General features: G+C 44.2%; 1 protein-coding gene across 7 annotated transcripts; it reads left to right on the top strand.

Moving 5' to 3' along the window:
* The first annotated feature begins 1390 nt into the window (after positions 1-1390).
* LOC118364820 (mitochondrial glycine transporter B-like) lies at positions 1391-12471 on the top strand. Of its 7 annotated transcripts, none has more exons than XM_035746552.2 (10): positions 1391-1546; positions 1889-1959; positions 2143-2274; positions 3719-3808; positions 5854-5978; positions 8083-8167; positions 8757-8939; positions 10086-10254; positions 10522-10685; positions 10924-12471. In XM_035746552.2, the coding sequence occupies exons 3-10, from the start codon at positions 2260-2262 to the stop codon at positions 11044-11046; spliced, it is 954 nt and encodes a 317-aa protein (XP_035602445.1). In that variant the 5' UTR covers positions 1391-1546; positions 1889-1959; positions 2143-2259; the 3' UTR covers positions 11047-12471. The 7 variants fall into 7 exon arrangements, with proteins under 7 accessions (XP_035602445.1, XP_035602442.1, XP_035602447.1 ...); XM_035746549.2 differs by having other exon boundaries at positions 2164-2274; XM_035746554.2 differs by adding an exon at positions 2896-3081 and having other exon boundaries at positions 1407-1959; positions 2164-2274.
* Positions 12472-12861: the final 390 nt, after the last annotated feature.

Consider the following 12861-nt stretch of genomic DNA (forward strand, 5'->3'; position numbering starts at 1 on the left):
GATCGGTGTTCTCCCTGCGGAACGGTTGCTCTGTGATTAGCATGTGATATGCATCTGATATGGGCAGAAAGCTTACCTTGTTAATCTAACTGCACTGTCCAATTTACAGTAGCTATTAGTGAAATAGTAACATACTATTGTTTGAGTGCCCAGTTATGAACTTAAATGTATTAATTAAGCATATTTGGGAGGTCTTAACATTGGTTCATTGAATCAGTCAAATTTGCTCACACTGCCATCTAGTGGCACATCTAAATTGCGCTTAACCTGGAATAGTACATTATGGCCTTTCTCTTGCATTTCAAAGATTGGGGGTGCATTTTTTTTTCTTTATCTTTTACCAGATCTAATGTGTTCTCCTACATTTCACATTTCCACAAACTTCAAAGTGTGTCCTTTCAAATGGTATCAAGTGTATGCATATCCTTGCTACAGACAGTTAGAATAGGGTATGTCATTTTAGGTGAAAATGGGGGGGGGTATGATCCTTTAACCCTCCTGTTGTATGTTAGTTCTGTGTTCCCGGTCCAATGACCACCACTGAAGTTATTGTGAACATTACATGTTTTGAACTTCTATTTGCTTTTTATGGCCTGTATGCCTCACACAACTGGATTTTGAGTGTAAGCATGATGTATGGATTATTGACTAACAAATACTCAAACTTATTGTGCTATTTATCAGATTAATTTGTGTCAAAGTTTAACAAGGACTCTCTTCAGTGTCATGATCAAAGACAAGAGCCTCACATACAGTATACCATTTGGTCATTGTGCTGCCACAGAATTAATTGTGAGCAAAGCATCAAAAAGTCTTTATATACCAGAGCTGCAAGAAAAGTTCTACATATTATTGAAAGAATGTGATTGTGAGAATGCCAACAGGTGTGGTTCCCATGGTGGAAAAATTATATTGGGGAAAGGTTCCTGTGGGGGTTGCCATGGAAGGGGAGTTGAGGTGTGTGTATGTGTGCTCAAACACATGCATGTGGGGGTCTGGGAGAGGAAGTGTGTCCCTCTGATGAATGGGCATGTGCCTGAACTCAATTTTATACACTAATTGTAGTCTCACCCATTCAATTCTAATGACCAGGAACACCACGGCTGTACAAAAGTTAAATAAAACACCCAAAATGTAATGAAAATCATCATGTATTTTGTGTGTGGGGATAAAGTCATGGAACCTTATGACAATCAGATTAAATAAACTACATTTTTCAGAGAGAACGTAAATCTGTACAATTCGACCGGAACACAGATGGAGGTTTATACAAAGGAGTGATACTACAAATTAGCTACTGTATTTACACACATGCAGTCCTCAAGTACACCACAAGAGGGTTCAAGGAGTAGAACTAGAAAAATTGCCTATGCTTCCCTCCAACTGCACATTTTGCAGTGGAGAAAGCGAGATGAAACCGGTTCACAACCAGTTGGCCCCGACTGGTACCGGGTAGAGAGGAGGGGCTTGGCGCGACGTGGGGGAAGTTGCGCATGTCGCACTGACGGTTCAGGTTTGACATTTCCCAACGCCGACAAGAAAAAAGGTGCATGGCAACAACTGCAATGTGGTCTATGTGTTAAATATTGTGAATTACATCCGACTATATAGTAGATGGCTACACTTTGGTATCTGTGAGTAGTCAAACGTTTTAGTACAAAGCCAGCCAACTACTTTTGCTAGCATTACATTAGCAAAGTCAGCACAGCTAGCGTCCTTCATTTTGGTGAGACAGTTTGCTAGCTACCTAACGAGTGAACGGGACTATTTCTTTAACCTGAACACCATTGTAGTATTTTACTCAAAAGGTTCGCGCTTACACGTTAACTCGCTTTTTGTTCAGCTAAAAGTTCGCTATCTGGTGTGGTGACTGATTTGTTTATTGTAGCCTGTCACCGGCAAAATGACTGTCTTTGAAATGAACCAAGTCATCGGTCCCTAGCGAACGTCAAAAGCCAGGTAAGTTCTGTTATGTGCCGTGTGCATGACATTTGACCCCCTTTTCAATAGCTAAAGCGGTAGGGTTAGCTAAGTTCTGTATTCAGTTGGACCTGGTGTAGCCCTTTTTATAGTTGAATGGCTGTAGCGAGTCTTTGCAAAACTTTACATCATTATGTTGACATGCGTATATAATTGGTATAGCTATTCACCCTCTCACTGTAGTTGGGGCTGTAAACAAACAGCGACAAGACGGCAAGAAAAGGGAAGGAGGCGCTCGAATCGCTCCTTCAGGATTCATCCACTGCATCAGCATCAAGGATGGAGTTGGCACTGGTAAGTTAGTAACGTTAGCGACACATGTATACATGAAGACTGTGTAGTCCACAGGCATTGTCTTTGGTTCTATACAAGCGAGCTAACCTGACTGACAGTGATACCGAGTCTCAGAATATTCACTTTAAAGGCGCACTATGCAAAAAACGTCCTGCCATTTCCTGGTTGCTAAAAATGTAATAGATCGCCTAATTTCAGTTTATGACAAACGTGTAGGGAATCGTTTGTTGTTTTTTTTACCCATATATACCGCAGTGAAATGTTTTTTCCATAACCAAAAATATATATTTTATCTGATGTTTGTAGTTTGTGTATAAAAACGACACAAAACGCAAGAACGAAATTTAGGAACAGGAAGCATAGAAATAAGGCACATAGAGCATATCTACTTCTTAGACTATGTACTTCTTAGGCTTGCTTTCAATGAGTGACCGATCTATAAATCAACTTCTGTGAATTTGGTTTTCACCCAAAAAGTTACATATTGCAGCTTTAAAATGAATGTCAAATAAAAACTAACGATTGCAAAGTTAAACAAACCATACATCTCAGTACAAAAGGACTACTTTTAACAATTTCCACCAAACATTTTACTCAAACACATTTACTTGACCATTGCAGATACAGCGTTTGGTGGTAACAGAATGATGGCACAAACTGTTATTCTGTTAGCAAACTTTGCATCTGCACTGTTTTTCAAGAAAATTCGTTTTCTGCAAAGATTTGGTCTGAATACCTGGGGCCATGGGCAGGATTTGACTATATTCTCCAGAAGTAAGGAGTTGAAATCTACCAAAGTGCATGGAGGTGAGGCCCAACACCCTTTTATGTTCTACAGGCAGGCAGCCCCTCATTGGTCATTGTTGTCATTGCATTCTTTAGAAAAATAGGACATGTTTTTTTGTAATGTTGAGAATAATGGGTTGTAAGACTAAGCCTGTGACGTCAGGGTAAAGGAGGCTGTCATAGACTGAGAAAGTTGTATTTTCTGTGCAAACATTGTAATATTCTACTACACTAATTTTACATTGGTTATGTCATCCAGGCCTGGGGAAGACAGTGTAGTACACACGGGCTGAAAGTCACACATTCATTTGCATAAACAGACTTCCACCACCATCCAATTCTCAGTGACCCATATTTAGTGTCACACACAGAAAGACAGATACACACAGCGACACAGCCACTGCATGACTCATACATCGCATTTCATAGAGACAAATTTTGTCAGAGAGCGATTTAGAGGGGAGGAGAGAGAGCGGCGCAATTCTGTTGTGTATATGTGTGTGTATGTGCGAATCGACGAGAGAGAGACCAATAGAAGCATGTGGATAAAGCTGGGGTGGGGGTGAGAAGAGGTAGCAGCAGCAGCAAACCATTGTGTGTTAGAGAGAGAGGGAAGCGAGAGATGGAGGTGACTTATTTTGTAATATGCTGTTCGTAGCAGCAGCACAGAGAGAGAGAGGTGAAAGAGGGAGACATGCAACAGAAACAGGATTCTCAAGCAGGCAAACCCTCAAGCATCTTGGGAAAGGTAGGGAGGATAGCCAGTGGTGTTTGTGTGTTACTGTCAAGTGTCAGTGTGGATGCGTTTTCATGCTATGCTATGCTGCTGTGCATTTGTGTCTACATGCTTTAAAAAATAATTGTTAATCACCATGATTACAGTATTTGAGATTCGGCATCATATGCCTGTCAGCATCTGTCTTTGTGTGTGCCATCTGTGAGTGTGCGTATGTATATATGTTTGTGTGTCCCTGTGTTTTTCAGATTGAGTGTTTAAAATTCACATGTACAGGGTTGCAGGTGTAGTTGGATGGTACAGTGAACATCCGTTGCAGAACTAAGTGAAATAAAACAATGAAAATGGTCATAAAAAACAACAATAGAAATAGCACTATATACATAACTGTAGCAGCGATGAATGAATACATGTTAATTGAGGCAGAATAAAGACTGTTGTGGGGGTGAACATAGGGAGAGTAGCAGGCAGACTAAATGACCATTGAGGGGGGTTGGGGACCAAGTTAAATTAAATAATAGAAATAATAATAAGAATATACATATTAACTGCAACAGTGATGAATGTCATTGGGTTGGGGGCAGAGTAAAAGACAGCTGGGGGGGGCTGTCCATAGGGGGAGCAGCAGGGGGGGGGGTAGTAGGTAGCTGACTAGTGGTGGCTATTCAGCAGCCTGATGGTCTGGGGGTAGAACCTATTGGCCAGTCTTCCAGTTTTTGCCATGATGCTCCAGTACTGCCCGCGTCAGAGTGATGGAAGCGGGGAGAACAGGCTGTGGCTCGGGTCCCTGATGATCTTCTTGGCCTTCCTGCAACACCTGGTGTTGTAGATGTCCTGGAGGGCAGACTGTGTGCACCCAGTGGTGCGTTTGGCTGCACGTATCACCCTCTGAAGTGCATTACGATCAGAGGCGGTGGAGTTGCCTTACCATGGTGCTCCTGTAGAACACTGAGGGCCCTGTGGGAGAGGCTGAATTTCTTCATAATCCTGAAGTTGTTGTGCCGCCTTCACCACGGTGACCTTGTGATTTGTACACCGAGGAATTTAAAGTTATTGACCGTCTCCACGGTGTCCCAGTTGATGAGGATGTGTCCAGCCTGGCTCCTCCTGAAGTCCACAATCAGGTCCTTTGTTTTGCTGACGTTGAGGGAGAGGTTGCTTACCTGGCACCACGCCGTTAGTGCCTACCTCCTCCCTGTAGTCCATGTCGTTGTTGTTGGTAATCAGACCTACTACTGTCGCGTCGTCAGCGAACTTGATGGAGTTGGAACTGTGTGAGGCCATGCAGTTGTGGGTATACAGGAAATACAGGAGGGGACTGAGGACGCACCCTTGTGGGGCCCCCGTGTTGAGAATCCGTGTCGAGCACGTAATGTTGCCTACCAGGACCCAGTTGCATAGGGAGGAGTTCAGACCCAGGGATGTGAGCTTTGTAATGAGCTTATAGGACACTATAGTATTGAAGGATGGGTTGTAGTCCATGAACAGCATCCTCACATATGCATTCCTTTTATCCAGATGGGTAAGGGGAGTGTGCAGTGCAATGGTGTATGTACGTACGTGCGCCTGTGTGTGTTGGCATTTATCAGTGTGTGTCCCATTTATCCCCACCGTCTCTAGCTATATTTAGCATTTGTCTGTATACACCCCCCTCTGTATTTGTCTGTCAGACGTGTGAATAATGATAACGATGAGTCTCCATGTGATTCGCCATGACAGCTCCTCTGTTTGTGTGCCGACTGTCTGCACGCATCTCCATCACCACTGGTTGTGTGGGCGCTCGCCTGTGTTCTGTGGCTGTCGTTGCAATTTGTTGTATCTGTGTGTACTTGTGCATACATCATGAACATGTTTCTGTACTGTGCAAAGCCTTTTAGGGCATCGTTTGTGTTTTCAAACAGAATGTGAGGTGTAAGCCGTATTGCCTTCCTGCATGCCCGTGCATGTATTATCAGTCACATACAATGAAGTGTGCTTATCCCTCGTCCCATTTTTTTTCTCTCACCCTCTTCTCTCTCCCATCTCGCTCTCTCTCCATGCCCCCCACCCCCCCTCAGGCGCATCCAGCTCTCAAGGCCTTCATGTGTGGCTCCCTGAGCGGCACCTGCTCCACGCTGCTCTTCCAGCCTCTGGACCTGGTCAAGACGCGCCTGCAGACCCTGCAGAACATCATGAAGCCGGGGTATGTAGTGGAGCTCGGCAATACGGACAACAATCCATATCACCAATAAATGGACCCTTTTTTTGGGGGGTGCTGATTTTTTTATTTATTTACTATTTGGGGAGGTGCGCAGTTACTCTCCATTTCCACCCTATGTGCACTGTGTCAAAGAAATGGCCGTAATACATTATTATTAAGTTATTTGGTTACCAGGTGATCCAGCGTTTAAAAGATGACGTAACGCTGCTACAGAAAGAGACCTGTATATTTTAAACATTTATTTAGTTATGCATTTATTTCTTATAAAGACATGAAACTGATTTTATATGTAAATGTATTTAGAACTCCATTAGTCTATTGGTGTTTGGTAATTGCAGCATGTTATTTGCTCCAAACACAATGGACTTTTCGACTGCAAAGTAGGCAGTCTACAGGCACCTGCTGCGCAGCTTCAGCTTCGATGTAGTGCAGTGGCAATGACATGTAGGGCTTCACCATCCTACTGGATCACATATCAGTTGTTGTTGCCAAATAGTGCTCTGCACCGACCGGTTTCAGCTCCGATGGTATTTTGGCATGACATTTCTCGTACATTTTGTATTTCTTGTCCAGATTGTGAACCATCTTCTTTTGCGATGTGGTACTTTATCTGTCATTTCATTCCATCGGTTAGTGTGTGTTGCATAGTAAGTTGTGTGTGCAAACGATTCCTTATTGTGTTGTCCCTGGGCACTGCTCATGTCATGACTAGGGCTGTTAGTGACCATATTACCGCCACACCGGCAGTCATAACCACAGTCAAATTCCACGTGACCGTTGAGTCACGGTAACTAGGCTCCAAAACTGCACTCTGATGCCGCTGATAGCTTACCAAACTTGCTAACTTATGCTACTGGCCGGTACTCTGCGCTCCATTGTCCCTTTTAAGTCACTCTGTTCTTCTTAAACGGGCTACATTTTCTTCACATCTTAATGTTTCTTTAGACCTGCCTAAAATAAATAATGGATTTATTGTAAGGCTGAAAGCAATATTAAATGGACTTTTAAAATGTAGATGATGCTAAGGTCTGCATCAGTGGCTTGTAGGCTATGCGTGGTAGCCAGAAATTCTAAACACGTTTATGTTAATTAACAGTCAATTACCATTAGTCAGGCAGTTATTTGCATGACAATCACCTGCTGGCAACATTTCATAACAGCCCTAGTCATGACACTTGTTGGCCTCTGCCTAATTCTTCTTCGCCATGCTCTATTACCTGCCTGTGTTTCAAATGGTGGAAACAGTTGTTGGTGTTACCTCGAGTGGTTGCTCTAGTTGTGCGACAGTTCAAGCACATCGCCTCACTCTGCTCAATGTCACTAGGTTGAAAACCGAAATGGGCACAAACAACCAACACAGCATCCATCTTTGGCCGCGATTGTTTTTGGATTTCTGGGACGGCAGTTTGTTTGTCTCCGTTCATTTGAACAAGGCTACCCGCAACATCACCAATGAACGAGGCCACTCGCAACATCACTTGGGAGAACTGCCAATAACAGGTGTTGGGAGCTTGGGATAGAACACGGCTCTGATTGGCTCGAATTAAACGGCATAGATGAAAGTGTTGAGCTCCGGCAGCGTGATGCTTTTCTCTATGCCTTTTTGCTTTCATATATGCTGTGCCGCTCCGTAGGCTATTGCTTAATGCACACAGGAACATTGTGTAATCCCCGAAAATGACCGACTTTAGCAATCGGTATGAGTTCGAAGTGTTTGTCTGTAATTTTGGGTTTATCATCCCAGCTCTAGTCTGTAGGACACACGTACACAGAAAGAGCCAGAGACGCACACACACACACACGTGCATGTATACTTGCATAAACACTGATACAGACACACACACTGCAGTGTAGAATCCCTCTTCAGTAGCTTTCAGACAGTTTGAATCCCCTCATTTGGCCCATATATGCTAATTGAACAAACTTCCATGCTAACAACTCCTCACTAGAATTGACCCCCGAAGACGTGTTGGGAACAAATCTACAGGTGACTCTGTCTTTGTAGACTTCCACTTATTTTCAACAATCCACTCTCTTAACTTAATGAATGTTGTGTGTTTAACCATGTATTTATCTCCTGTCTCAGAGCTCCTAAGGTGGGGATGATGACAGTGCTTGTCCAGGTCATTCGGACAGAGACCTTCCTGGGCCTGTGGAAGGGAGTGTCACCGGTGAGAATCTAATCGAAGCAGTCTGGCTTCCCTGTTCGCCTTGTGGTTTACTTTCCCTGTTTTAACACAGTCTGTGTACGAAGTCTGGCTTAGTGTATCACTTTGGTTTAGTGAACCAGGCATTCTTAGCAGATCACGTTGCTCTCCAAAAACGACAGGACTTTTTTTTACAACTGTTTTCTTTTGTGTGAACAATAGCAGAGGTGGCGGCCCTAAAGATGGCGGCCCCATGTACTTATCACAAATGCCTCGTTTGCGCATTTCACCAAATTGTACATTGCTCTCATTGACTCTTTTATTGTGTCCTCATTAGCACAGTGCACATGATTCCAATTCTCGCTCCAAGACAGCAGCAATTTGAAAACTCCAAAAAGTTGATTGTGCTGATTTATTGCCGTCGAACCATGTCGTTCTCCGTCGTTTAAAAAAAAATCAGTGGATGTCATATCTGAATTCTGACATTTTTATCCACTTCGCCACTGTAGCTGAATTCTTATTGAAGGTAGAAACAATTTCAATCTTGACCTCTCTCTCTCTCGCTCTCCTAACACACTCTCCTCACACTCATTCTCTCTCTCTCTCTCCCCAGTCGTTTGTGCGCTGTATCCCAGGCGTAGGGATCTACTTCTCTACCTTCTACTCACTGAAGCAGCACTACTTCCAGGATGGCCGGGCCCCTAACGCTGGGGAGGCTGTGCTGCTGGGGGCCGGGGCCAGGGCTGTGGCTGGTGTCTGCATGCTGCCTGTCACCGTCATCAAGACACGCTTCGAGGTGAGAGCTTCTTCTCGGTGTTGTGAATGGGGATGGACTACCATAAAAGATGGAGAGGGGAAGGAGCTGGGATTAAGGCATGGTTGAGTGTGAGAGCGGTTGTTACAGCTATATGAGGATGGAAAAAGACTTTGAGGGAGTGGTGTAGGATGGAGAGGAGGGGATGGAGGGAGAGAAGCAAGGATGAGGTGAGGGTTGCTACAGCCATGTATGTTTAGGATGGATTAGGGCATGAATGGATGGGGGGAAAAGGGGTGGAAGGATGTATGAATTAAGATGAAGAATGGTTCAGAATGTGTGTGAAAGAGGAAAGGAAGAATGAAGTCAGGAAGTAAACAAAGGAGGAAGGGGAGGAGTTGTTGGTTCAATAATAGCATAGAACAAGCTCTAGCAGATAGGCTGGGATATTTCTGGTGTCTGTGGGCTAGAGATGGAAGGTATAATTAGAGGGAGGATGATGGTAGAATTAGCAGCCTGCTACCGCAGAGAGAGAGAGGGAGAGAGAGGGGGGAGATAAAGGGAAAAGACAGGAGCGAAAGAGGTTATCTGACGGTAGAGCTGATTGCCTTGGGAAATAAACGCTTCTATCTGCATTTGAATAAATGCTGTCGTGTTGGTTTTATAAGGACTGAGCATCTAGCTGTGCATAGAGGATGTGTCACGACTACAAATGTTTACTGGAACTATGTCGCCTGCTAGTTTCTTCATCTGTATGACTACGATGTGTCATCTGTTTATTAATGGGGCGCCGTTGGTTTCCAGAGGTGGTGGATATCTATTTGGTTTAGTGTTTAAATGTTGCTAGTTGTTGTGTGTTGAGTTAGTATTCAGTCAGCGAGGCTGCTGAGGGGAGGACGGCTCATAATAATGGCCGGAAAGGAGTGACTGGGAAGGTATGAAACCGATGAAAACCATGTGTTTGATACCATTCCATTGACTCCATTTCCGGTCATTATTATGAGCCGTCCTCCCCTCAGCAGCCTCCGCTGTATTCAGCATTGGGGTCCATTTCAATTGACTGAATTGAAATGGACCCGACCCCAACCCTCGTGGTAACCTGTAGGTATTCCAGAGTGGACGGTACAACTACGTGATCTACTGTGGTTGTAGTGTATAATAGGGTGTATTACTATGTGTGTTGCGCAGAGCGGACGGTACAACTACGTGAGCGTCCTGGGAGCTCTGAAGAGCGTGTGTGAGACGGAGGGGCCCAGGGCTCTGTTCTCCGGGCTGACGGCCACACTGCTCCGAGACGCCCCCTTCTCTGGCATCTACGTCATGTTCTACAGCCAGGCCAAGAGGTCCCTGCCACCGGGTAAGAGAAACACACTCGTCTGCCCTGAGGATACAGTTGTGAGAGGAGGGGAAGAGGGAGAGACCACAAAATGTCACACCGACACACTGAATAGTCAAGTGTGTTACTTCAGCAAGATTTCTTTACATTGGTGTCTGTTAGTGTAAAAAGCTTTTAAACGCCATATGGGGTATTGCTTGCACTGAATTCCGAGTAATCCATAATAATGACATGTATTTTCTATTAGTGCCCGGGTAGGTCTGACATTCTCTCGGTCTCTTCCCTCAGAGGTGAGCTCGTCGCCCTATGCCCCATTGGGGAACTTTGGCTGTGGGGTGATGGCTGGAGTCCTAGCCTCTGTGGTCACCCAGCCAGCTGACGTGGTCAAGACTCACATCCAGGTCAGCCCCTCCCACTGGACAACCAAGGACGCCATTCGCTACATCTACATGGTGAGGACTGAATCTTAATGAAAATATACAGTACATGATTCATTTCATGTGTGTAAGGTCCCATTCTTGGTCCAAGTCTTCCCATTCTGAGGGTATTTTAATCCTTGAGATATAGCTATGGAGCACTTCTTATTGAACATAAATGTTCCTCCAAAAGCGACTGAACATCTCTTCTTGCACGCACTACTGTATTTACCAACTGAACAGTGATTGAACTCTCCTCTTCTCTCTCCTTCAGGAGCATGGTCTGAGGGGTTTCTTCCGTGGGGCTGTGCCACGCTCTCTGAGGAGGACTCTGATGGCAGCCATGGCCTGGACCGTCTACGAACAGCTGATGGCCCGCATGGGACTCAAGTCCTGAGGAGAGGCGTCAGGGAGGAACTGATAAAGGAAGAATGACGTGGGGACTTGTTTTTATACAAAGCAGCAGTTTGAGGGGGAAGAAAGTGAGGGAGAGAGAGAGAGGAGGTGTAGGGACTGTTTATCACTGCAACTAGCTTGGGAAAGACAAAGAGGTGGGAGTCGGTGGCACAGAAGAGTGAAAGGTGTGTGTGTTTTACATGTTGATGTTTATGAGAGTTATTGTGAATGTTTGTATGTCCTTACATTGTCAACCCTGACCTTAAATGACATTCCCTCACTGCTGAGAACTGAACTGATCCCCCTCTGAGTGTGGAGACCATAGAGAACTATCTATTTCTATGGGGGAGACCATAGGGATCTATTTTTAATTATATTTCTATGGGGGAAGACCCTCTGACTGACTACTATGGATACCACTCCGGTGACAAGAGACTGTCACTCACTGTCTAGGACTGTGACTAACATCTAGGTGTCTCTAACACTCCCACTCCCAAGATGAAACGGCAGCTTTGATTTAGTTACCTCAGCAAGAGGTTATCTGCTGGCTAAAAGTGTAGTGGACTGGACAAAGTAACCCTGTGCCATGACCATGCAACATATTTACAAATGACCGGCAGACTACATTATCAGCACAGTGATTATTGCGACCTATCGACTGACTGAAGGAAATACAATATTTATTGACTGACTGACTAAAACCATTTATTACTAGCTTGGACAATCAAGACAATATTGCTGTGCATTGTAGCAAAAGACTAGGCTGATATTTTCTATACTGCAACTGCATAATTAGCTACTAGAAACTTGCCATTGGCATACTTAGCCATATTAAAATAGTGTACAGTGGGTGTTCTCTATACCCAATTAAACTGGGATAACATTTCTAGTGCATTCCATTCTGGTTGCAGTGTTGTATACCGGATGTGCTTTATCTAACCAGTAATGATAGTCAATCCCAGAGCCATTGATGGATAATTGGCTCTAGTCAATCCCATTGGAACCCAGACGATGCAACTCTGGCCCCCTTTGGGCTGTAGCATTGTGAGACAATAGTCAACATCGCGATCGTGAACATGCAGCTTCAGCATCACTGTATTACATGGGCCAGATTCAGTAGGCACAAAAAGAAAGCAAACCGGAGGGACTAGCTGATCTTGTCCTATACGAAACATAAAATCTGGTTTTCCGATGCAAAACATTTTGCGACGGTGTGCACTAATGTACACTACCCAGCTAAATATAGGAATCCATATCAGTGATGCACAGCCATGGTCCTGGATGGTCTCTTGTTAGTTTTGTAAATGAATAGGCCTATGTATTCAGTATTTTGAGTAGTTTTCTTTTGGACGCCCATACACGTGTATATTTTTTAACCCACAGTGTCCAGTGTGCCATGTTCAAAAATAAAAACCCATGACATGTCTGTTTTTAAAGAAATGTGTTTATATTGAAAAGCATTGTGCAGATTGAAAATATACACTGAGTGAGCGCAACTAATTATTAGGAGGGTGTTCTTAATGTTTGGAATACTCAGTGTATAGAGCCTGTTGAGCCCTATTGAAGCTTCTAGGACCAGAGATGGCTGAGAGAAACTGATTTAAATATATATTGGTGCACTAGTAGCACAGGGCTACTCACTCAATGCCATCACTACAATCACTGTTTGCCAACTGCTTTTGCTTTTTATGCACACACATGAAAAAGGACATAACATAGCTTCAATATACACTCAGTGGCCAGTTTATTAGGTACATCCATCTAGTACCGAGTCGGACTCCCTTTGCTTCCAGAACAGACTGAATTCTTTGTGGGC

The sequence above is a fragment of the Oncorhynchus keta genome, chromosome 32 (genome assembly GCF_023373465.1).
Source record: "Oncorhynchus keta strain PuntledgeMale-10-30-2019 chromosome 32, Oket_V2, whole genome shotgun sequence".
NCBI classification, from domain to species: Eukaryota; Metazoa; Chordata; class Actinopteri; order Salmoniformes; family Salmonidae; genus Oncorhynchus; species Oncorhynchus keta.